At 48.1% G+C, this 26,277-nt stretch overlaps 1 protein-coding gene across 3 annotated transcripts in view; it reads left to right on the top strand.

Annotated features, from left to right (window-relative positions):
• The window catches only part of PTPRE (protein tyrosine phosphatase, receptor type, E), a 120,037-nt gene extending 99,051 nt beyond the window's left edge, over nucleotides 1-20,986 (top strand). For 2 of the 3 annotated variants that reach the window (XM_011930172.1, XM_011930174.1), the window contains 10 exons: nucleotides 1,243-1,406; nucleotides 2,800-2,935; nucleotides 3,412-3,561; nucleotides 3,922-4,015; nucleotides 5,561-5,637; nucleotides 6,748-6,882; nucleotides 10,127-10,252; nucleotides 11,193-11,359; nucleotides 13,139-13,274; nucleotides 18,002-20,986. In XM_011930172.1, coding sequence (XP_011785562.1) covers nucleotides 1,243-1,406; nucleotides 2,800-2,935; nucleotides 3,412-3,561; nucleotides 3,922-4,015; nucleotides 5,561-5,637; nucleotides 6,748-6,882; nucleotides 10,127-10,252; nucleotides 11,193-11,359; nucleotides 13,139-13,274; nucleotides 18,002-18,076 — 1,260 coding nt within the window. In that variant the 3' untranslated portion in view covers nucleotides 18,077-20,986. The remainder of the gene's footprint in view (nucleotides 1-1,242; nucleotides 1,407-2,799; nucleotides 2,936-3,411; nucleotides 3,562-3,921; nucleotides 4,016-5,560; nucleotides 5,638-6,747; nucleotides 6,883-10,126; nucleotides 10,253-11,192; nucleotides 11,360-13,138; nucleotides 13,275-18,001) is intronic. The other variant, XM_011930173.1, reaches the window with a different exon arrangement.
• The last annotated feature ends 5,291 nt before the right edge of the window (nucleotides 20,987-26,277 follow it).

The following is a 26,277-nucleotide window of genomic DNA, read 5'->3' as shown; positions in this document are numbered from 1 at the left end:
CATGCACACACACCCACACACAGGCACATACATGCACACATGCACACACATACACCCACATACAGGCACACATATGCACACATTGAACACACACCCATACACAGGCATGCACATGCACACATACCCACACACAGGTATGCACATGCACACACATACTCCCACACATATGCATGCACATGCACACACCTAGGCACACACATGCACACATGTACACACATACACCCACCCGCACACAATTGTACACATGCACACGTAGTCACACACATTCACATATGTACACACACACATACACCCCACACACACGCACACATTCACACAAGTGCACACACCCACACATATCACACGCACACACGTGTACACATGCACACGCATTCACACATGCACACACATTCACCAACACATTTTCACATGCACACACCCATATGTGCACACACATGCACCCACACACATACACGCACACAGATGCACACATGCACACATTCACACATGTGCACACACATACACCCACACACATACACGCACATTCACACAAATTCACACACATACATCCACACACGTTCACACAAGTACACGTGCACATAAACAGGCATACATGTGTACACACACATCCACACACATGCACATGCATACACCCGCACACATGCACACATGTGCACACATACACATGCATATGTGCACACACATGCACACGTATCTACTTCCAAATACACTGTGGATCACCTTTCGTGATCTAGGCAAAGGAATTAAACTCATGGTCTCTGGGTCCAAAAGCTGAGACAGCCTCTGAGGGCAAGTCTGGGAGTCTCCAGAGAGCAGGCCAACTGCATCGTCTGTCCTCCCAAATGTAAGACAGCTTTGCACAAGGAAGGATGTGCTGTTGGTGATTACTCAGCACCACAGGCATGGGGTGGGACTGTCCAGGCGAAATGGACCATGGCTGCCCCACGTGCACGGGCGTCTGTGAGCACGCAGACCAGCTTTGGGGATGAGTCTGGCTGCTTGGGCCCTGCCTGACCTGGGCATGGACGGTTGCTGCGGGCCCTGCCCTGTGGCCCCAAAACCAGCACATGTTCCAAGCAGGGGTAAGGGCCAGGCTGTCTCGCTCGGGCAGGCCCCCTGTAGATGGGCCCCTCCCCCATGCAGCCCCAGCACAGGGGAGCCCACCGCATCCTCAGAATGAGATGCTGGGGAAGCGGGGGGGGGATTATTGTACCCACTCTCATCTCCCCACGTCCCCCGCAGCAGCTCCCCGACGGCTGCAAAGCTCCCAGGCTGGTCTCACAGCTGCACTTCACCAGCTGGCCCGACTTCGGAGTGCCTTTCACCCCCATTGGGATGCTGAAGTTCCTCAAGAAAGTAAAGACGCTCAACCCCGTGCACGCTGGCCCCATTGTGGTCCACTGCAGGTACGCTGGGGGCCACGGGGCGGGTCCCTCAAGGGCAGGCCACAGTGTGAGGACTCACCCTCATGGGCAATGCCAGGGGACCCGTATCAGGGTGCGCAGAGGTTTGGGCAGGGCTGATGTGAACACAAATGCCAGTGACTGAGCCAGGCCCCAAGAACCCTGCAGGAGAACGCTCAGAGAGCTCCCTCTTCATCCCAGCCGATACAACCCACCAAAGCCAAGGGGCTCGGGTTGATGGTGGGAATGGAGTTCTGGGCGGTTCTTCTTGGCCGCCCTCACGGCTCCCTGGGAATCCCAAGTCACCTCTGGGAACCAAGATGAAAACCAGGGAAACTAGGCTTCTGCAGGAAGCCCCCCAACAACACACAAGTCCTTATGGAGGAGCACACCACGACTCAGACTGGCCCCACAGCAGAGTCCTCCAGACCACGCTGTCCTGGAGACCAGGGTCCGAGGACCAGGCTGCCCTTTGCCGGCTGCCACTTCATCCTCGGTTCCCTCGCCTGTGATGGGAAGGACAGCCTCGGAGGCCTGTGCCTTGCATCTGGGTGGGCTTTGCACAACACGAAAAGTTACTCAAATGTACAGCCAAGGCCACGCCACAGCCCCCTGTCCACAGAGAGCCCCACTGGTTCCTGGCAGTGACTGGCCTCACCAGGGTATCACTTTGATTAGATACTAAGTTTCCAGCTGTTACAGACAGATTCATCCTGAGTATCACAGCACTGCCAGGGACAAAAGCCACCTGCACGCAGTGATGCAGGCGCTCTGCACCTGTCATGCAGCTGTTCAGGAGAAGCCGTCCAGGAACCCTGGCAGAGCGGGCTTTCCCCAAGTCTGAGCAACACTCCCTTGCTGGGCCAAGCAGAGGCTGAACCTCACCCCACCCATCCTCCAGTGTAGCCCATACTGGGAGGAATTTGCAGGCTCAGAGAACAGTAATCTGACAGATGCCGCCTCATTTAATGCCCCGAGTCAGGTGACTTGGTTTGCCCGGTTTGACAGAGGGGGAGGCTGGATCCCAGAGCTGTTGCAAAGTTGATCTGAGGTCCCTCTGCTCCCAAGGGGGCAGATCTAGGATGCCAATCACACATATAAGAAGAAGACACTGTTTAGTAAATGAGAAAAATTCTCCGCACAGCCTAATCCGGGGCTTACTGCACCAGCTGCTAATGTGCCTCTTAGTAAGAGTGTTCGCGGCTATCAGAGGATCGGCCTGAGATCTCTTTACTGAGACCGCAGCTCCCTCTGGTGGCCACACTATGGCTTTACTCCTAATTAACCAAAAAAAAAAGTTGCATCGAGTGACCTGGGTGCGCAGGCATCTTGGGGCCTGTCATTTACTTCGGGAGGAGTGTGACTCACGATGCAACATCTTTCTCTTTCCCCAAAGCGCGGGGGTGGGCCGGACGGGCACCTTCATTGTGATCGATGCCATGATGGCCATGATGCACGCGGAGCAGAAGGTGGATGTGTTTGAATTTGTGTCTCGAATCCGTAATCAGCGCCCTCAGATGGTTCAAACGGATGTAAGTCATGCCTTCCTCTTGCCCTGGTCTAGCTTCCCCAAGCAAACCCAGATGCCTTGGCCACACAGGCGTACAGGGCCCTGGCTCTGATGGGCACGTGGCAACCGGCCTGGGCCTGGTCTGGCTTCCCTCCCCATAGCTTTCCCTGCCCATGCGTGGGACCTCGGGGACTCCCTCATCCTCATCTTTCCCTTGTATCCTCATGTGAGATGGGGCAATCCTACTCCCCCAAACGGCGCATGTACACAGTGCCTGGCATGCTCACCAACGTGAGGCTCTGCTGCTACCGTTCTCCTTACTCAAGGGCATAAGTGGTCATTATCCGTGGCCGGTACTCTGCCTCTTGCCCCTACACCTCCTTGTGTCGGCAAAAAAGAGAAAAAGAAAAGAGCTGCCCCCTTTGGTCTGCCAAGCTCCACGTGGGCCAAGGCTGCAGGGCAGAGTTGAGGATGTGGTCACCCCTGGCCTCTCTGCAGATGCAGTACACATTCATCTACCAAGCCTTACTCGAGTACTACCTCTATGGGGACACAGAGCTGGACGTGTCCTCCCTGGAGAAGCACCTGCAGACCATGCATGGCACCACCACCCACTTCGACAAGATTGGGCTGGAGGAGGAGTTCAGGGTGAGTATGGCTGACCCTCCTCTCCATTCTGGTGTAAGCAGCCAAGGACACGGAGAAAACAGGTGACCATTTAAAGGAAGCCTCTTTTAATCACTTTCCCTCTTAACTGGCCCTCAGAAAAAGCAGGGACAATATTCGAGCCGTGATTTACAAGGGAAGACGGATCAGGTGGCTTTCAGAGCCTCACAGCAGCCCTGCGGGCACACGTTTCTATTTCCCAGTGCTGAGGAGGCTTCCTGGGGTGGACAGCGGTGTTTCCTTTGAGCAGGTGCCCTTGCCAGCAGCGCTAGTCCTCGACTGAGCAATGTGCCCAGGAGTGTCAGAGGTTTAACTGTGTCATTATGTCCTTCTCTGCTGCAGAAATTGACAAATGTCCGGATCATGAAGGAGAACATGAGGACGGGCAACTTGCCGGCAAACATGAAGAAGGCCAGGGTCATCCAGATTATCCCGTGTAAGGCACCCGTGGCATGGCTGGGGCGGGGCTGGGGTGGGGCTGGTGCCAGAGGCTTTTATCCCGGAGGAGCCATTCACCACTTACCCCTGTGCACCAGGGTCAAGAGCAGGGTGCGGACAGGTGCAGTGGCTCACGCCTGTAATCCCAGCACTTTGGGAGGCCGAGGCGGGCGGATCATGAGGTCAGGAGATGGAGACCATCCTGGCTAACACAGTGAAACCCCGTCTCTACTAAGAATACAAAAAATTAGCCAGGCGTGGTGGCGGGCACCTGTAGTCCCAGCTACTCGAGAGGCTGAGACAGGAGAATGGCGTGAACCCGGGAGGCGGAGCTTGCAATGAGCCGAGATCGCACCACTGCTCTCCGGCCTGGGTGACAAAGCGAGACTCCATCTCAAAAAAAAAAAAGAGCAGGGTGTCCTCTGGCCCCAGGCCAAGGGCTCCTGTGTGCTGTGTCAGGTGTCAGGTAGAAAAGACACCTGTGAAGCACCAGCTGACCCAAACCGTCCTGCTCTGGTCTCAGGCAAGCCACTTAGGACATGAGCTTGCAGGTGCGGGAGGGCAGCTGGGGCTGGATTGCAGGCGAGGGTTTCACAGAAGCTGGAGATTTGCTGCAGGCATGACTCGGTGCCTTAGGATTCCTTGTCTCATTCCTTATCTCCCCCAGCCTGGGCAGAGGCCCACCTCCCCCTTACACAGAGGGGCCTGAGCCACCTGGCCGAGGCCATGCAAGCGAACTCAGCTGAGACCATCTAGGAAAAGGCTGTGGCCTTGAGGAGGACAAGAAATGGGCCCAGGGTGGAGTCAGGACACTGGTCTGCCGCCCCGGCCATGGGAGAGGAAAGGGGGGCCTGGCAGGCGCAGGAGGAGAGGAGGCAAAGCTGGCAAGAAGACAGGGCCACACATAGTGGGCAGCGGGAGAGTCGGGAGGCTCACCAAGTGGGAAAAGAGAAACCTGACAAACCCGGCCCGAAAGCAGACTCCACCGGGATCCGAGGAACTAGAGAGGGAGGCGGAAGATGCTCCGCTTGGGAGGAGGGTGTGTCTCATTATAGACGTCTTCCCAATGGAGTCACAGCTCAACCACCACCACCTAGAGACAGCTGTGAGCAGGCCTGCTGCAGCAGGGTCTCCCCAAGCGCTGTAGACGAGTAGAGCTCCCAGGGGCCCTGCCGTCTTCAGACTCTGGCCCCTGGTCTTCTGGAGCGCTGGTGTCCTGCTGGCCACCCTAGGTTGCTTGCTTAGCCACATTCCATTTACTCCTTCAGTGCAATATTTTTAGTGCTTGTATTTTGGTATGTGTTATATCGATTCCTGAAAAATGAAAATGATAATTGGGTTGTTTTCAGGGTTTTCCTTCAAAAAGAAAAATACCCCTGAGCCACTTTGATTATCCTCTTTCATAATGTAAACTTTCCCAAGAGTTGGCTTTACCTAGTGATTTTATTAATCGGCTCTATATTTTGCAAGCTTGTAGCAACGGATTAAAGTTAGCAAGGTGGGACCCTTTTTGTAATAACTGAAGGAAGATACTGCTTTGCAGATGACTTCAACCGAGTGATCCTTTCCATGAAAAGGGGTCAAGAATACACAGACTACATCAACGCATCCTTCATAGATGTAAGTATGATGGCCTGGGTTGTGTTTAGGCAGATGTGTTGCCTTCATACGTGACCACACAGACTTGATTAGCTTGTTTTCACAATGAGAAAGAATTGACATGTTTCCAGAAACTCAACCATTTTTGTTAGCAGAATTACTTGCTTAAAAAAAAAAAAAAAAGTGGCAAGGCACGATGGCTCACGCCTGTAATCCCAACACTTTGGGAAGCTGAGGCAGGCAGATCACTTGGGGTCAGGAGTTTGAAACCAGCCTGGCCAATATGGCAAAACCTGTCTCTACTAAAAATACAAAATTAGCTGGGCATGGTGGCAGGTGCCTGTAATCCCAGCTACTCGGGAAGCTGAGGCAGGAGAATTACTTGAATACGGTAGGCTGAGGTTGCAGTGAGCCGAGATCGCGCCACTGTACTCCAGCCTGGGCAACAGAGTGAGACTCCTTCTAAAAAAAAAAAGGTGGACTTTGGAAACGGAAGGACATAGACTCGCTGCCAAGTAATTGGCTCTTTTTTCATTCTGCTTTGAATATATAGTTATTTTTCTTTTACATATCTGTTACATACCAGTTATATACCCATTGCCTCTGTGCTCTTTCTCTTGTGTGGTTTCTGCAATGCGTCCTCACGCAGACAATACAATTATGTGTTCAGGGCACACAGACAGAGGCTGTCTTCGTGCACAGCGGAGTTCGCAGAAGAAGGGCAAAAGGGGGAATTGCAGCTACGTGTATGTTAATATTGCCATTTTCAGATGAGAAAATTGTGCCAGAATCCAGGGGGCTCCATGCTGATCTAGCTGAAACACACAGAAACATGTCAGAATCTAAGCCACCAGGTGCTGTTCAGATGGCCGCAGGCGACTACCAGTTCCTAATATCCATTTGTTGATGACCTCAGGGGCTGATGGTGGCGGTCATGGTTTCAGATAAGCGAGCCTCTTGACCTGCTTGTCAGGTGTGCCTGAGTGCTCCTGCCAGCTGGGGTCTGGTGCCGATCACGGAAGACGGGAGACTTTTCCCCATTAGGCCTTAGGCCGTCCTAAACTTAGGGAGCAGGTAATGGAGCCAGGATGGAAGGAAGCTGGACTTTAACCTCTGCGCCTCCATTTGAAGGGCTACCGACAGAAGGACTATTTCATCGCCACCCAGGGGCCACTGGCACATACGGTTGAGGACTTCTGGAGGATGATCTGGGAATGGAAATCCCACACTATTGTGATGCTGACGGAGGTGCAGGAGAGAGAGCAGGTGAGGGGTGCTGCCCGGCCCCGGCCCTCCAGGGGCAGCCTGTGCACCTGAGGCACTGTCGCCGTTCATTACAAATGTCCCACCCGCCATCAGTGCAAACACACGGGTGAGACCAAGCCAGGACCACTAGGGAGGGAAAGAGGTTGGAAGTGAAAAAGGTTTCATTTCACCCTTTCCCTTTTTGGGAGTGAGGTTTAACCATAGCTACCCGCTGCCCTTTATTCTTAGCCTACATGTTATTTAATAGCCTGCCCTGAAATTTTGCCATTTGGTATTGGCCAAGATTATAACCTGTTGAAGAAAAAGACATTGATTGGCTTTTTTCAAGACATGAAGACATAGTCACTGATATGTGTGCCTAATGGATATTGTCCTAGTAAATTGGATGAGTTAACTCTTCCTTTTTACAGAGATCCACCCCTGGCCTTCTTGTATTGCATTTATTTAATAACATAGTAAACACTCATGAACTCACCACCCAACAGTAAACCCAAGGTTTTACCAACAATGTACATCTATCTGGGTGCTCCCCCAAGACATACTTACTGCTGCGTATTTGTGTTTTTATTTCTTTGCTCTAAAAAGGAACGGCTTTATTGTGATATAATTCACCTATAATTCGTGCAATTCATCTTTTTAAAGGGTGCAATTCAGTGAATTGTAGCATATTCACAAAGTTGTACAACCATCACCACTATCTAATTTGAGATCATTTTCATCAACCCAAAAGGAAACCTTGTGCCATTAGCAGTCACTCCCCATTGCTTCCTTTCCCTAGCCCCTGGCAACCACTAATCTGCTTCCTGACTATGGGTTTGTCTGTTCTGGACATTATTGTAAGTGGAATCATACAGTATGTGGTCTTTTGTGATTGGGTTCTTTCACTTAGCATCATGCTTTCAAGGTTCATCCATGTTGTAGCATGACTCCGTAAATCATTCTTTTTTATTGACAAATAGTATTCCCTTGTGTGGCTATACTACATTCTGCATATCTAGTCATCAGCTGATGGACATTTAGGTTGTTTCCACTTTGGAGCTATTATAAATAACACTGCTTGGCTGGGTGCGGTGGCTCATGCCTGTAATTCCAGCCCTTTGGGAGGCCTAGGTGGGCAGATTACGTGAGGTCAGGAGTTTGTGGCCAGCCTGGCCAACACGGCAAAACCCCGTCTCTACTAAAAATACAAAAAGTAGCTGGGTGTGGTGGCGGGAACCTGCAATCCCAGCTTCTTGGGAGGCTGAGGCAGGGAGAGTCGCTTGAACCTGGGAGGCAGAGGTTGCATTGAGCTGAGATCACTCCATTGCACTCCAGCCTACGTGACAGAACGAGACTCCATCTCAAAAAAAAATTTTAAAGAAAGTGCTGCTTGAGCATTCAGGTGGTAGTTTTTGTATGGACATGCTTTTTCATTTCCCTTGGGTATATACCTAGGAGTGTATATACTAGGAGTGGAAATGCTAGGTCACCTCGTAACTCTATGTCATAAACTTACTGTTTAACATTTGTGAGGACCTGCCAGGCTGTTTTCCACAGTAGCTGCCCCATTTTCCATTCCCACCAGCAATATGTAATGTCCTAATTTCTCCACATCCTCACCAACATTGTGATTGTCTTTTTGATTAAAGCCATCCTAGTGGATATGTTCTTTGCTTTTTTAAAAAATATTTTATAATCACATCTATTTCTGCCTACAGAGACTGTTGTTTAGTTTTACTTGTGTTTGAACTTTATATAAAGAGCATCATTACAGCACGTTGTCTTCTGAGACTTGCTTCTTCCATTCAGACCTGTGCTTTTGATATTGTTCTATGTTGATGCTTATGCTGTGGTTCATTCGTCATCATTATTTCATTATACTCCACCGCATAAACTATATCCTGCATTAGCTCACGTATTCCTTCTCCTGTCATGGACACTTGAGTTGATTTCATTTCATTGTTTTACAAACAGTGCTACCTCTACATTCTTTTTTTTAAACTTTAAGCTCTGGATACAAGTGCAGAATGTGTAGTTTTGTTACGTCGGTATACACGCGCATGGTTGTTTGCTGCACCTGTCAACCTGTCATCTAGGTTTTGAGCCCTGCATGCATTAGCTATTTGTCCAAATGCTCTCCCTCCCCTCACCCTTCCCCCCACAACTGGCCCCAGTGTGTATTGTTCCCCTCCCTGTGTCTGTCTGTTCTCCCTACCTGTATATTCTTGTACATGTCTTATGCTGCACTAGGACTAAGATGTATCAAAGAGCCAAAATGCTTCATTGAAGAGTATGTGAAAGTTTGAATTTGCAAGATAATTCCTAATTGCTTTCCAAAGTGGACATCAGCAATGTATAAGAGATATCATTCATCTGCATACCTAGTATGGTATTCTCAAGGGGTCCTAATTATTGTTAATTGAAAATTAACAAAATATTGTTCATTGTGTAATTATTGTGAAAATATTATTGTTTTGTGGCTCTGATCTGCATCTTTCTGATTCCTACAAGGTCAACCCCATCACTTCATATATTTGTGGATGACGTATTTCCTCTTGTGTCAAATGCCTGTTCCTGCCTTTCACTGATTTTTCTATGGGGTTATTTGTCCTTTCTTGTTGATTTATAGGAGCTCTTTACATAATCTTGATACTAATTCTTTACTGGTTTTATATATTGCAAACATCTTATTGCAATCTGTGGCCTGTCTTTTCACTCTTTTAATGATGTTTGTTGATGAAGAAAAGTGAATTTTACTGTAATCCAGTGTTTCAAATTGTTGCATCATGATTGGTTAGCTGTTTGGGCTCTTGCCTAGTAATCCTTGTGTACCTCAAAGTGAAAAGATGTTTCTTCTTCCAAGAGTTTCACAGTTTTGTTTTTTACCTTAAACCTTAATCCATCTGGGTTTATTTTTATTAAGGTTCAAGGCCACTCTACACGTGGAAGTGCAGGGTGTACACTGCTCAGTTCTAGGAAGAGCTGGGGACACTCACATCAGCCCTGGTAGAGTATGAGTCAGGGATCCAATTTCATTTTCCCCAGGTAGAAAACCAATTTATCCAGCCCCATTTATTGAAGAATCTCTCCTTTCTGCCATATGTTAAGGTTTCATATATATGTGTGTCTGTTTCTAGACTCTGTTCTGTTCCCTGGGTCAACAAGCTTTAAAAGGCATTTATATTCATATTCATTTTTTTAAACTCAAAATCGCCAGCAGCAAATTATTTCTTATAAGACTTACATTTTTATTTCATCCCCTAAGGATAAATGCTACCAGTATTGGCCAACCGAGGGCTCAGTTACTCATGGAGAAATAACGATAGAGATAAAGAATGATACCCTTTCAGAAGCCATCAGTATACGAGACTTCCTGGTCACTTTCAATCAGGTATTGTTGAACTAGCTCTTTAAACCCTTGTGAATTTAGTGAACCACACCCTCCCTCCTGGTTCTGCTTGTCATTGACCCTTGTGAATTTAGTGAACTACACCCTCCCTCCTGGGTCTGCTTGTCTTTGAACCAGAATGTGGCCCTGCACCTGTCCTTTTCCTTCACACAGTCCCATCGGCTGTGAATAGCCAATAGGTTTCAGAGACAGTGGCAGGCCTCCTGTACAATTCTTATCTCCCTGGCCGCCTACCTCCCATTTATCTCTCAGGAGAATTATATTAGCCATTCGTTGGGGGAGGAGGAACAAAGGGGACTAATGAAGCCACAGGGGCCTCCCTGAGGCTCTCCTCCAGGTGCCTTCTCAGAGCCACCCAATCGTCTCCATTTCCACCGGGTCCTTGGTTCTGCTCACCCTCTCTCCTTGGCAAAGAATGAGGACTCGGGGTCAGCCGTGGGTAGGATGACTCACTTGTGCACAGGACTTGATGCTGACCTCCAAACAGTCAGTACCACGAAATGCACCTGCACTGTCTCCTCCATGCCAGCCACAGAGCCACCCCGGCCGCCAGACTCAGATGCTGCTCCTTTGAGCTTTGAAGGGAAATGCGGGACCCTGCCTTCTTGAGAAAGTGATTCCCTTCTCTCCAGCAGAGCTGCCAAGGATCCCGTAGGGGTTGGGCGGTCCTCGAAGGGCTCCAGGGGATGTGCTCTGGGCGGCTTGCTCCGCCTCGCAGAAGGAAGCACAGCCAACCACTTGCCTTCTTCTTTAGGGCAAGCAGTTTTCAGCCTTCTCCTTCAGGCTGCCTCGGTGGGGACGCTGGCAGCACAGAAGGCTCAGGGAGGGCTCCCAGCCTTGGCCAATCCCTGAGAGGGCAGGTGGGGCTGGGGCCTGTTCCCCAGCAGGCAGGCAGCACTGAGACCCCCTCTCCTCCCTGCAGCCCCAGGCCCGCCAGGAGGAGCAGGTCCGAGTAGTACGCCAGTTTCACTTCCACGGCTGGCCTGAGATCGGGATTCCCGCCGAGGGCAAAGGCATGCTCGACCTCATCGCAGCCGTGCAGAAGCAGCAGCAGCAGACGGGTAACCACCCCATCACCGTGCACTGCAGGTGAGCCCCCAGCCCGAAACCCTCCAGGTGGGGTGGACACAGACTGCACGCCCCCAGTACCCGCAGCTGTGGGCAGCAGAGCCTTGTCGCTGCCCCGGCCATGGTATTCCCTAGAGTCCCCTCTCTACCTCTCCTTACACACATGCACACACGGCTTCACTTAAGTACATACATGTCATCGTGTCACACATAAGATGCATGCATGTCATCTTAACATACATGCAGAATGCACTTCAGAGGGAGGAGTTGGGAAACCACTCAAACACACATTTCCATGTGCTTTTGAAGTCATCAAAAATTACCAGGCAGAGCTCGGAGGAGCACACTCCTGGACTTCAAGTTCCTGGGCAGGTTTTGAGAGACTGCCTGGCTGGGCTGCTGTGCCTACACCCGCCCTCTCCTGTTGGCTGGGATTCCTGGCCATATGAGGAGTCCCAGCTGGGATTGTAGCCACACTGGTCCTGTAGCCTCAGCCTGGCTCCCTAGTCAGGCCCAAAGGCAGAGGGACACCCGGGGCACGTGGGACGCCACTTAACCCGCAGATGAAGGCGTGAAACACAGCATTCCCAAGGGCAGATGCACAAATCTGGCCAAGCCCACGGGCCGCCCACTCGCCTGCCTTCTGTGTCTCTGTGATTCCGATCCTGCTGCACACTTCTGCTGGCAGGGACCTTGACACCTGGCAAGATTCTTCCAAGCAGGAGCTTGGGGTGTTCTGTCCTTGGGTGGTACTGATGTGCTCCTAAAACTGCAGTTCCATTTCTTGTCTCATACCAGTGGTGCCCACCCTTTGTGACTGCCTTTCACCCCCACCCACTGTCCCACCCCTTATAGCTGGCAGAGCTCTCTCCCTGCCTGGACCCCGCCGGGGTGCACTCCTGGCCTGGCCAGTAGGTGGAGCACACACCTCGGTTTTTGGTTTTCCTGGCGCCTTCCAAGTAGTCATTTAGGATAAACTCGAAATGAGTTCCATGGGGCACAGGAGATGCAGAGGTGAACAAAATCCCACCTGTGGGAAGGCAGATGTGGGACCGATCATTGCAGCAGGACAGAAGCCTTGGAATAAGCCCACATGTGAGATTATGGAGCGTGGAGGGCAGCCAGGCATCTCCAGAAGACCTGCTGGAAGAGGCCGGTCCACCCCACCTCCTCCAGCCCAGTACACCTGGGCTCTCCTACCAGGGCCTGGGCTCTGCTCTTGTGGGGTTTGTCAGCAAATGACCGTGGTAAATGGAGGTGACTCAAATCGGCCTTGCTGGGAAGTGTCAGTTGACTGTTTCTGCTTGTGAATGTCCTTAAACCGCCCCTCCCTTTCAGCATCACCCATTTCAGAAGACACGCCGGCACAGTAAGGAGGGGGTGTGCCAGGATTACCTCCTCCCTAGCCCTGGGCTGGGAGGGTTTGCATTTCTGACAAGTTCCCAGGTGCCAACCGTGCTGCTGGTCCAGGGACCACACTTTGAGAACCATTACCATTGCCCTACACAAGGAAGAGGGGAAATGGTGACACTTGCTTAAAAACTTGTCACTGGTCCTGACTCAATTTATAAAATATTGGTCTACTGTAATTAGGGAGGTGTTTTAGGAATTTTACATTTGCTAAATCTTGCTCAGAAACTAAGCTACATACAAATGATCAAAAAAAACATTCAGTCAAACTGAGATCATTTTCAGCGATTGTTGCTTCAGTGCTGATATGCAGGGGTTGGTTGTCAGCTCTCCGTTTCTCATCCCCAAGTGCAAGTTGGATGATCTGCATTAAGCACTTTTTCTCTGCAGTGCCGGAGCTGGGCGAACAGGTACATTCATAGCTCTCAGCAACATTTTGGAGCGAGTAAAAGCCGAGGGACTTTTAGATGTATTTCAAGCTGTGAAGAGTTTACGACTTCAGAGACCACATATGGTGCAAACCCTGGTAAGAATCTGAATAAGGATGTTACCGGAAGAGTGGAGAATTATTTCATGTCGTATTTGATACATGTTTCATTAAAGGACCTTAAGTACATGGAGGAGGTGGGAAGGTAAAATTCCCAGGGAAAAGAGCCAGCTGCAATGTTTCGCAGTAAACCTCTGCAGAGCCCTCCTTCCTTGGGTTCTCTGACTTGGGTGTCTTCTGGGCAAGACCCAGGAGGAGGGGCCTGTCCACCAGTTTCAATGTCTGAGACCACTTGGAGAGACGCACTGAGGATAGGAGCTTTTGTGTCAAAGTGAACCATTCTGTGAGATTCCTGTGTGCACTGAAAAACATTCTCTTATCAAGTTCAAAAGCAGCACTGAAATTTAAAATCCTGGTACTTCTCATTTCAATGTTATTCTTGTCCATGTGGCTTGTTTTCCCTGGCTGGGTCTCACTCAACCTCCAGATACTGTCCGGGGGCTGCAGGAATCCCTGTAACGTATGAATACTTTTCCCCGTATATTCTCTTTCATTTCGAGGACTCCTGCTTTCTGGTTTTCAGAAGCGATTCCTCCTCACCAAATACTACTATAGTTCCTGCCACTCACCCAGCGAGTACAATTTTAAAGCCTGTTACAACGCATCCTTTTCCCCGAAGCTTCCCACTTCAGACTTGTCCTCCCAGCCTGCTCACTCTCCACGCTAACAATCCTGGCTCACCCAGCCCCCTGTGCATAGAGAGGGAAGGAGGCCCTTCCACACCCCCCTCACAGCAAAGCACAGCGGGAGTGAGGACACCTGAGCTGAGGGCGGGTCTGTCCATCCACACCCCGACTGGGCTGGAGCGCGGTGCTCCATCCTGACTGCACATGAGACCCACCTGGGGGCGTTTACCGTCTTCCATTGTCCACGCCGCCCTCAAACCAATTAGGTGGAATCTCTGGGGGTGGGATCCGTATATTGAAAGACACCCCCTACAATGTGGTCTCAAAATGAATACAGGTTTGAGAGCCCGTGGACTAGAAAGCTGGGTGCCTCCTGGGTCCCTCTCCCTCCTAAGTCTCTGCCGTCTGTGCCGGGATGGATACCTGGGCGGCTGAAAAAGATGGGAGAAGCAAGGCACCTGGGGCTCTCCTGCTGGTCCCGGAGCCCTGGCCCCAGCAATGCCAGTCCTTGAGGGCTCTGGGAAGAGGCTGGAGGCCTGATTCATGCCTCCTGGAGGTCATGCCTGCCTCTGATAGTCCACGCTGCAGAAATACACAAACTACAACAGTTTTGCAAGTGGACAAAGTGACAGACCATGCCCAAGAGAGGTTTTAAATCAAAATAACAATAACAATTAATAAACACTTAACAGGAGTCCCGGTGCAGTGGCTCACGCCCATAATCCCAGAACTTTGGGAGGCCAAGGAGGGCGGATCACTTGATCTCAGGAGTTCGAGACCAGCTTGGGCAACATGGTGAAACCCTGTCTCTACTAAACATACAAAAATTAGCTGGGCGTGGTGGCACATGCATGTAACTCCAGCTACTTAGGAGGCTGAGGCAGGAGAACTGCTTGAGCCAGGGCGGTGGAGGTTGCAGTGAGCCAAGATCGCACCACCACACTCCAGCCTGGGCGGCAGAGTGAGACTCCATCTCAAAAAAAAAATATATAAATATAAATAAATAAAATGAAAAAGACTTAACAAGAACCCCTCAAAAAGAAATCCAGTTTTGAAACTATGAGCCAGTCTCTCTGGTTTCTTTCCTGTTGTTAATTTTACGCAGGATTCCCCAGGCAGTGCAAACGGCTTTCGTCCTGCCTGCCCAGCCACCTCAGTATGAAAGAGACGGCAGGTGTCCCTGCAGAGATTCGGCTTCCACTGTCCTCCAGATTCACAGCTGGACTCCCTCGGGGCTCTGTGAACTTGGACAAGCTCCTTCCACTTTCTGGGCTTCAGTTCTTTTCTGTGGAAAATAGGGGTGATGTGTGTTAGAATGGTTAGATGGTGTGTTAGAATCACTGTGTGAAATTTGCTTTAACTGGCCGGGCGCGGTGGCTCAAGCCTGTAATCCCAGCACTTTGGGAGGCCGAGACGGGCGGATCACGAGGTCAGGAGATGGAGACCATCCTGGCTAACACGGTGAAACCCCGCCTCTACTAAAAATATAAAAACTAGCCGGGCGAGGTGGCGGCGCCTGTAGTCTCAGCTACTCGGGAGGCTGAGGCAGGAGAATGGTGTAAACCCGGGAGGCGGAGCTTGCAGTGAGCTGAGATCCGGCCACTGCACTCTAGTCCGGGCAACAGAGCAAGACTCCGCCTCCAAAAAAAAGAAAAAAAAAAAAAGAAGAAATTTGCTTTAAGTACATCAGGGGCTCTACTAGTGCCTGGCCTCTGGGACGTGCCCAGCGACCTGTAGCAAAGACCATCTCTCTAAGCAGCAGCATACAGCATTTCCCTAGCCTTTTTGGGGACTCACAGCTCTCATTAATCTGCCTGGTCTGGTCAATATATTCTATTTTCGAGACCAACTAGCATCCAGGTGTCCTCCCGTCTCAGCTCTGCTCTTCCTCACCCCAGCTTGCCCCTCCATGCTCCCTGACTGGGAAGCTGCCCTCAGATGTTGTGTGACTGTTACCTGTGCTCTCTTGCCTGCTAACAGCTTGACAGAGCACTTTGTAACCTGACTTTCAGAGTCAGGGTCTAGTCCGATGCCCAGCCCATGGCGAGGGGCTCCAGAGCAAGTGGTGAATCAGCAAACGAATGAGGGAGAAGTGAGTCACTAAATAACCGTCGGGTGTTGGGTGCAGTGCGACCAGGTGCCTTACAGACGTCTTTCTCATTTCATCTTCACCATCTGCTTGCCCTTGTGCCTGCTTCTGTTCACAAGGAGTGCTCTGCAGGCATCTCCAGTTAGGACGGTTGAGAAGCTTGCCCGAGATTTTCAGGTATGAAGTGTCAGAATGAGATTCAAACTCTATCTGACTCCAGAAGGGAAGGGCTTAACGAGTACTCTATGCTGCCAGACCTCACATTTGGCAGGGATATTTTGGCAGAAAAACACAGGCGCAAAAACATCATTGAATAAAGAGATGATGGCTGACGTGCAGGTTGATTTAGCCCTGCAGGTGGGCACAGTGGCCCCAGAACCAGTTTCCAATTGCTGAGCACTCAGGGAAGACTTGCTTCCAGCATCCTAGGTAGCCTTTGGTTGGAACTGACATTCCAAAGGCCACAAGTACATCTGTTTCCCTGGAGTCTGTGGCTTGACCAGAAATGTCTGTCTGTGACCTGAGGTGTGGCTTGTATCATCCCAGCACACTCCAAAGTACACTTCACCCATCACTGGCCCCAGTCACTTGTACTCAGGATGACATGGGATGGTCAGCAGTTAGCTGTGGTGTTTGCTATGAAAACAGAGTAATTAGTGATCATCTCCATTTCCATCCCAGACTGAGCCGGCTTTGATATTCAGTCGATGTTGTTTTAAGTTGATATTCGGTTGATGTTGCTTTAAGTTGGAAAAGTCGATGTTGCTTTAAGCTGTTTGCCTCTTTAAAGAGAGCCTGTATATTTATTGAGAATTCTTTCTAGGAATTCAATTCCCTTTCCTTCTGAAGGCTGGGTGATCAGCTGCGTGTCTTAGGAGCCAAAAGTGAGGACCCTACAGTCTGGTCTTGGCTCTTCCAACAACTTCATGCAAATTTAGGAGCCAAGTTTCAGGCTCACCTTTTCCTTCTCTGGAAAACCCAGCTCCTTCCCATCCTGGCCAGACCAGGACTCAGGAAGGGCTAAGCTAGCTGTTTGGCATCTTTCCATCCAAAAGCATTTAGATATTTGTTCACCGTGTGCTAAGAAGAGCCCAAGTCGAATGTGTTGGAAAGAAGCAGGGAGGTGCTGAGGACAGCTCTTGGCCTCTCCAGTTTCCCAAGCCCCTATCCCAGCCCCAAGCTCAAATATCCCACTCAGGGGTCTGGGAGGACCAGCCTATATATAAAACAATGTGCCTTTTGTATAGTAAATTTAGGCTTTAAAATAATCTAGATGTGCATTTTATTTAACTTTTATAGATTGCTTTCTTACTTTATGAAATTTATCTGGCAATGTTAGTACTCTGATTTTTTTTTTCTCTTTTTTTTTTTTTTTTTTTTTTGAGACAAGGTCTCACTCTGTTACCTAGGCTGGAGTGCAGAGGTGCAGTGGCACAATCTTGGCTCACCGCAATCTGCCTCCTGGGCTCAAGGAATCCTCCCATCTCAGCTTCCCGAGTAGCTGGGACTACGGGTGTGCACCACTATGCCCAGCTAATTTTTCTATCTTTTTTGATAGAGATGGGATTTCACCATGTTGCCCAGGCTGGTCTGAAACTCATGGGCTCAAGTGATCCTCCTGCCTCAGGCTCTGAAAGTGCTGGTATTACAGACGTTGAGTCATTGCACCTGGCCTGGTTCTTTTTTATTTTTCAATTCAAAAATCGTTGTTTTCCAGTTTCAATGTGAAAGCTACAGACATTTTACTCAGCCCATTAAATACACTAACTTGAAATGTTAATACACTAACTGACACATTCGATGTAGGAAAATAGCTTTATTTGGAATTCTGTATGTGCCTAAAAACCAATTATGATGTGCATAAAGGTATATGGTATTTTAATGAATAGTCACACTTACTGATGCCTTCTTTTTGAGTATCTCTCCTGATTAAATTAATCAAATGTATTTTTGGGAATAACATTTTAATGTGTCCTTGTTTGTCTTTTCAGGAACAGTATGAATTCTGCTACAAAGTGGTACAAGATTTTATTGATATATTTTCTGACTATGCTAATTTCAAATGAAGATTCCTGCCTTAAAATATTTTTTAATTTAATGGTCAGTATATTTTGTAAAAATCATGTTAATTTATTTCATAGTTGACATTAATATCTTCCCTAATTTCTTTGTATATATTTTGTTATGCCTTAAAGGCCACCTGCTATAAAGTTGTTAAATCTTAAATATGCTTTTTAAAAATTGGAATAATGTATTAAGGTCAAATAATATCCCATAAAATATATATTTCTGCTAATATTAGTAAATATATTAATTTTTCATTAGATTCATATCGTTTAATTTCACACATTCAACACCTTTAAATGTTGTAATCTTGATATGCGAAGTGTGGCAAGATCCTAAACACAAAGCTCATATTAAGAACACAGTCGAGGACTCAGAAGTCAGCTGAAAATGCACTTTCCCAACACTGATTTCACAACCCCGAACAGCAGCATTTTTGGAAGGCAACCTGTTCGTGATGATACAATGTAAATGGGGACTTCTGTCAAGTTCTCAGTTCTGGCCCATGTGGTTTATCTTTACATTTTAAAGGTCAAAAAGTCTTTACAACCTGAATCCAGGTCTAAAACACACTAGAGTGGCCGGTGAGTATAAGTAATATTTTAAAATGCTGTGTCGTCTACACCATCTTGGCTGGATGAGAAGAGATGTAAATGCCGGGTGGTCCCGTGGACCTGTGGCCTTGGGTACAACAAAACCAGCCATCGGAGCTGCACCCCGAAGCACCACCTGCTGTCCAGCTGCCTGTCTGGCCCAGACAACCCTCAGAAAATCAAACCAGCTGCCTCTCCCATTCTCCCCTCCCATTCTGCCACAGCAGCCTGTGCTGGTCCAGTGCTATGCCTGGAGGCTCAACACGAAACGTCCCATCCAAACGTTCAGATGAACTGAGCATCTCACACACGTAACACAGAGGAGCACACATTGGGATAGAAACAGTAGAATAACCACAGGCAATTAAACTTTAAATTTTCTGAGCAACATTTTGGTATTTAAACATTTCTTGTAAAAAGCTAAGATTGTTTGTAAGAAAGAATCCCTAAAATCTAGATTTATACCATTTTTTTAAAGTCCCACCTTTCAATGTTTAATAAAAGAAAAAGAGAAATTCTTAATCTAAAAGCTAAATTATTTTTGAATGGAAATACTGCTGAGACCATTGACCCTGGATAAGAGTAACGATCCCATTGCCAGATAAGATTGGCTGATGGGGGAAAAAAAAAGAATGGGTGTGAATGTACCAACATTGAATTTTATAGCAGTTATCTTTCTATGGCCATTAGGTACCTAGCAGATGAGCACAATATAAACAGAAAGATATCTGGCCTACCTTACTACTAAAAGCATTTAACACGTGCATTTTTGGTACGTTTTTTGTTTTCTAAAAGCTATATAAAGGCCTTATTTGACATTTTCACCGATAACTGATCGCACCCTCATGTTGCAGTGTCCGTCCCTATTCATTGATGGTGTGTGCAAATGCAACCCAGGACACGTTATTGTTCCATAATAGGCTCACAGGGAATCAAGCTTCTCACCCACTCCATGGCTCCGAGCCCCATCCAAGGGCAAGACTTGGTGCCCAGCTGGAAGGACGAAAGCACACTTCGTGACCGCCATCCTCACCAGCTGCACGCCTGGGCTGCACACTGCTGAACGTGCTCTTCTCTCCTTCTCTGTACAATGATTCAGCATCTCGGTGGAAGAGGAAAATGGAGCTTTTTGAGATTCACCAGGTCCCTTTTGTTTTCATCGTTAAAATTCCAAACCCAAAGCCTTTTTTTGACTGAAGGAGAAGAGAGGGAAGTTAGTTTCTGTCCAGCACCTGAACCTAGAAACAGAGCCAGCTTGCTACAATGAAGGTGACATTTCTCTGGTCATTTATTTGAGAGTTCGAAGTCAAAGTAGAGGGGCACAGGCTTTGGTTCATGTCTAGGAGCCCTCTGTCTGAATCCTTGAAGCCCTTTAATGGTCTAACCGGCATCTCTTGTATCAAGAAGTACCTTTAAGTTAGACCTTTTCAGGGTGCCCTCAGGAAAGGGCCCTGCTCACATTTTTTCCTGTCCCCTTAGACCAACCCCAGGTGTCCGCTGCAGGGGTTCTGCCTGTTCCCAAACCTTTTCCATTCCAGGAACAAAGGAGAAGCCACTTTCCCCAGGACAAAGGACTCTCCGTTCCGCTGTCCGGGGCAGCATTCCCCTTTAGAGGGGAAGTCATTACAGTCTCATGGCGTCTACCAAGGTCCCAGTTCACACAATCTCCTGGGCCTTAGAGCAACTCACGCTGGGGGAGTCAACCCCTGGGGGACTCCGTATCTTCTCTGTGCAACCTGGAAAGTTCATCTCTTCTTTCCTTCGGTCAAAGAAAGTCCATTGTACATAACAAAACAGCCCCAAACAGCCCAGTGCCGACACCGCTGTTCCTTTCACATTTTCCTTTGTTGCATGCAGTTGGGTTCAAATGCCAAATAGTGATTAGAAGACGACCATTCTGATCGGTGTGTGATCTGGTCACTGTGTGACTGCCTTTGCGGTTTCTCTCCACGTGCTATACGAGTGAAGAATGCATACCGGTGTTTCAAAAGGTATTTTTATGTGTTTTTAAACACTTTTTAAAATGAGCCTGACACCTGTGTTTCAGCATTTGGAGACATACCCATGTTATTCTTTTAAGTGTATGATTACGGATACTTTTTCGTTTGTTTGTTTAACCAAGTTGTGTTTAATTTATGTGCAATCTTTATAATATATGTATGTTATTACGGTTTCAACTATCATATTTTCTTTGATTACATTTATAATTTGATCTTGCTCTGATTATAATGCCAGTGAATGTTGCTGAATTCTTTGTATATGCAAATTGCAAGATTTAAACCATTCTGATGCAAGGATAAACCTTTACTTTGACTACCAGCCTGTGTCTTTTTCTTCAGATCTCTTACTTTTATTCCTGTGCAAAAAAAAAAAAAAAATTGCCTGCTATAAGATGGGGTTTGCTGTTGTGGGCTCTTTTGTTACTGGTTTCTCCTTATGAGTCTGTGGGTCCCAATGTCCCATCCTAGACAAGCAGCGTCCACTCTGCTGTGGATGTGGTCTTGGCCCTTCCCTGGGGTAAGCAGACCTGAACATATGAAGGTGCAGGCACAGCTGGACACAGTGGGGAGGGGCAGAGGGATCCAAGGAAAAGGAAGTATGGAAGAGGCATAAAGAAAGTCACCAATGGGGCATTCACCAGGGGCCATTGAACCCAAATAGCACTGCCTGAGACCAATGCCTCAGAAGGAGCTGAGGTCTGCAAAAGTACACTTGCCAGACCAGCCTCAAAAGCAGCTCCTATCAACAGAAACACACAGATAGGACACTGAGTGCTGAGGGACCTCAGGAGAGACAGGCAGGTTGCCAATCGCACCGATGAGTGTGTGTGTGTGTCTCAGCAAGTCACTCAGAGGAGCATTACTGAGACCACACTGGGAACTCCACTCTGCAGAGATGCACAGGGGGTCTCCCCACATCTTATGCATGAAGGAGCAGGATGCTGGAGCGCTGACCCACAGCTCTCATCCACCAGGTGAAAGGTTGGTTCCAGGGCTGCCAGCTCCCTGGCACATGCATGCCTCACTTGTGAGCCTACTGTTGCCAAAATCAGAGGATCGCCCAGGGACAGCGACACACAACATCCAGGCATCTGCTGTGGTCACCAAGCTCCCAAGCTTGGCCTCTAATGGCTTGCATATTGGGCGTGGCAGCTGTGTGTCAGTGGGGAGCAATGTTCCTCCCAGGGGGGCCTCGGGCCATCTGCTGGGTTGCTGGGAGGGCAGCTCCAGGGCTCAAGAGAGCCATGCCCCAGCCGGATCTCACACTGCCACTTCCACATTCAGTGCCCACAGCTGGTCTCCCACTTGGCCCAGGGTCTAACAGAGCCAACTGCCTCTTGTCTCAAAGGATGGGGCAATACCAGCAATATAGGGAGACATGTTTGTTACAAACATTCACACCAAACAAATACTCCAAGAGCATTTAGCCCGTTTCCTAACTCCTCTCCCCATCTCATTCCATTGATAACTTTGGAGTACATCTCCAGACAACACTCTGCAATTTAAATCTGTATAGTTCCAGAAACATATACATTGTTTGCTTTTATGAACAACAGTCAAACTCCTGGTATATCATCAAATCCAGGACTACCATTGTCAAAATCACTTTATGTTCTGCTAAGAAAGCAAGAATGTTGCCATTGATTCCTGTAAGATCCCACCAACTTTGTGATAACCCTGATGTTAAGCAGGTTAATATGTGAAAGCACTGTATGTTACAAGTGACTAAATCTGCCACATAGGGGCAGTTTTGCAGATGGCCCTCTTTGGTCAACATCCTGCCTGGCCATGTCAGCACTTACAGAGCTTCCTACTTCTGTGTAGTGGCTGCTTGGCATTCCACAGTATAAAGATAACGAAGTCTGTCGAGTCACCTCCACCTCCCCAGTGATAGACATTAACTTGTTTCCACGCTGCAATTCTACATTTCAATTGTATAATGAATACTCCTGCATTTGTGTATGTTTGCTAATGTGCAAACTAGTTCTATGGGAGAATTCCCTAGAAGTGAAGTTTCCAGGTTAAAGGGCATGCACATTTTAAATTTAAGTAGAAAACACCAAATTGTCACTTCCAAAGGATCCTCCCAGGCACCAACTCACCAACAGGGCATGATGGCGCTGTCTCCCTAGAAGTCACTCACCCGGGACATTAGTAAACCTTTTAGATTTTGCACACCCGAGAGGCAAAAAAAAAAAAATCAGACTTCATGTGAATTTGCATGTCCCAGAGTTCTATTGGGTTGAGCATGTTTTCATACATGCGTTATTTGTGTTTCATCAGTGAAGCGCCATTCAGAGTTTCATCCGTTTTCCTCATTGTGCCAATTGAGTTTTCCTTGTTTGTTTATTGTCAATCTTTTATTATTATTATTATCTTGTTTATTGTCAGTCTTTTGAAAACACGGGTACTAACCCTTTGTTTTGTCCTATTATAACTGTGCCCCTTCTGTTCCTTTATCAGAGCGTCTCTGACAGCTGTTTAATGCACTTGCCAGGAAGCAGCACCAAGTAATGCACCGACACTGTCACCCAGCATGTTGTGGCAACATCCTAGTCTCCTCTCAAATAAGACTCTGGGCTTCCTCCAGGGATCACACCAAGTTTCAAGAAACACTGCACAGGATCAGGCTCCCCTCTAGAATTCTAGGCTAAAGGAGCCCATCTGTGCCTTAGAAACCAAAATCTGCTTCCCTCTTGCATATGGACCAGCAGCCTTTGCTATAAGCACTCAGAGGCCCCCGGCAGAGGCTGGACCGAGGTGTGAGCTTCACATTTGGCTCTGCTCTGGATACTGAGGTTACATGACAGTGCCCTCCTTCTGAAAGTAACACATCCCCACTCCATCCGGAAAAGCCCCATGGATGAAAGTTATGTCATCCTGATGTGGCTGCGTTGCCACCTGCAGGAGTGTCTGCCAATGACCGAGCACCTGGAGGTTTGTGTCACTGAGCGGCCAGCATGTGGCTGAGGTGTGGGGTTGCCGCTCCTTTCCCAACCACTGAATCCTGTCCGAAGTTGCCTAGAGCATCCTGCCCTCACTGATAGCCCTTTCCTGAGCAAAACCTCCCTCAAAGATGCAAACAGACACCTTCAGATCAGAGGCCAACAAACACAACAGCGGTTCTTTGGGGCCCTTTTGTGGTGAGCACTAATGCTTGTGATTAGAGAGAGTATCTGAATGAGCATGGAAAATCCCAGGGGTTTTTCAGTAATCACTATTAAGATGAAAGCATAATAAGCACATTATAACAATTAGCCCAGAACAACTATGACAGTAACAATCAACATATTCACTTCATTCCTCTTTTCTTATTTTCAAAATATGTATTTTAGGTTTATAAAGTGAGCCATATACACAAATAGTTCTCATTCCATGAGCACCTATGTGCTGGGCCCTTTATATGGGTATTATCTGCACAATATGCTCTCAAAGGCTGAGAAACAGAGGCTTCCAGAGGATGTGACACTAGACCAAAGTTAGGTTGGAGGTGGTAGAAGAGACAGAATTCCAACCCAGGACACCCCTATGCTGCTGTAGCCCTTCTAAATTCAGTCACTCTGCGTAACTTGCCCTTTCTTTGAGTTGTTATTAAACAACACTGTGGCACATTAAAAATACTTGAGAAGGCCAGGCATGGTGGCTCATGCCTGTAATCCCAGAACTTTGGGAGGCCAAGCTGGGCAGGCCAGGAGTTCAAGACCAGGCTGGGAAATATAGCAAAACCTTGTCTCTACTAAAAATAAAAAAATTAACCAGCATGGTTGCAAGCGCTTCTAATCCCAGCTATTCAAGAGACTGAGGCACGAGAATTGCTTGAACCCGGGAGGCAGAGGTTGCAGTGAGTAGAGATCGCACCACTGCACTCCAGCCTGAGAGGCAGAGTGAGACCTTGCTTCCAGAAAAAAAAGAGAAAATCACCGTGTAATTGATTAAAATGTGCAGGTGGGTTTAATACAACTCCAGAGATGCAGAATTCCTAGCTTAATATCATTTTCCTCAGCATGAGAATCATGTTGAGCCTCCTCCTCTCCAGACACCAAATGAGCTGATACTCTGGAGACGGAGCATGATCGCTTGGTGTGATGGAGCCACGGAGGTTTGTAGTGCAAGAAAAAGGGCTGCAGGTGATTTGCTCCAGGTAGAGGGACCCCAGTCCCACCCCACTGTCAGGAGTCTCTTTCGTGTGGTTCTTGCTTGAGGAGGTCAGTAATACCCTCTCAGTGCTGTGGTCACTTTCCCTAGGAAAGCTTACACTTGTAGCCAGTATGCATTCAAAACGGATCAGTGCAAAAGTACCACGTACCCATCCACCTGTTAGGGAAAGGCTCAGCACTGGGGAAGCTCTGAGGACACATAAATATGTCAGAGGACATCCCCTCCCTGCCCCCAAGGAGGTCAGCACTGCCCATGGGGAATACACATCCTCTACCTTTCTATTCTCTTGATAGCCAATATCTTGCATTTTGTAATTATAAACAGAGCCTTGATTTTTAATGGTCTTACCATCTATATTTCCATCTCTAAACAACAGTTTATTTTTTGCCCATTTTTGAGCATTTTATAAATGAAATTAACTTTAGGTATTAAGATGCATGTTCTGAACATACAACAGTACCACACTGATTCAAATAGAAACAGTTCATGTTATGTTTACTAATATTTCAAGTAAAATAATGTAATTACAAGTAGGATGTATTGTTTCTTCAAATCATGCAGCTCTCAGTAGAGTCTGTTTATAGCAAAGATGCTTCACATTAGAAACCAACACTGGCTGGCAAATAGAATCTACCAGAAAGCTGGGCACTCAAGATGTAACAGGCATGCTATCCATCGCAAGCCTGGTTAGTGAGGGGCGGTATCGCCTAGCATTACTACCTAAAACGCAACCTGAAAACCTCAGTGATAGGCAACAGGGGCCCACTTTGGGCATTTTCACAGCCATTGTCATAAAAAGTTTACATTCAAAAACTGGTCTCACCACTTCACTGTTCTTGCCACAAGCACAGAGCACCATCATCTCCAGCAATTCCCAAGACCCTCACTTGCCCTGCACCTTACATTTCTTTGGCTCTGTATGACAATCACATCTCAAAAGCTTCTAGCTGCAGAAGTTACTCCAGTGGGAATACTCCAAGTATGCCTCGTCCTTGCTTGCCTTGGCTTCTGCATAAGATTAGTAAGAAGCAAAGCATGGCCAGGACTCCAGGGAAATGAATGGACGAAAACCAAGAATGCCAGATGGCATAACCAGGCCGCAAACCCGGACAAATTTACTCCCTGGTCCTTGACAGAAAAAGTTTGCTAATTGCTGACCTGGATTAAAATCTACAGAACCTTTTCTGTGCAGGAATGTGCTTCCCCATGTCCCGGCCATGCCTGGTCCCAGCATCACCTGTTTTAGCCAGACCTGTGTCTAGGCCAAGCTCAGCAAAGTTCTGCGATCTGATGTCATTTAAAGACACTGTTGATTGGGCATGGTGGCTCACGCCTGTAATCCCAACACTTTGGGAGGCCAAGGTGGGTGGATCACCTGAGGTCGGGAGTTCAAGACCAGCCTGGCCAACATGGTGTCTCTCCTAAAAAAATTACAAATGTTAGCTGGGTGTG

This window comes from Colobus angolensis, unplaced genomic scaffold, assembly GCF_000951035.1.
Source record: "Colobus angolensis palliatus isolate OR3802 unplaced genomic scaffold, Cang.pa_1.0 Scaffold85, whole genome shotgun sequence".
NCBI lineage: Eukaryota > Metazoa > Chordata > Mammalia > Primates > Cercopithecidae > Colobus > Colobus angolensis.
Note: the sequence above shows the minus strand (reverse complement) of the source record. Positions and strands in the feature narration are given on the sequence as shown.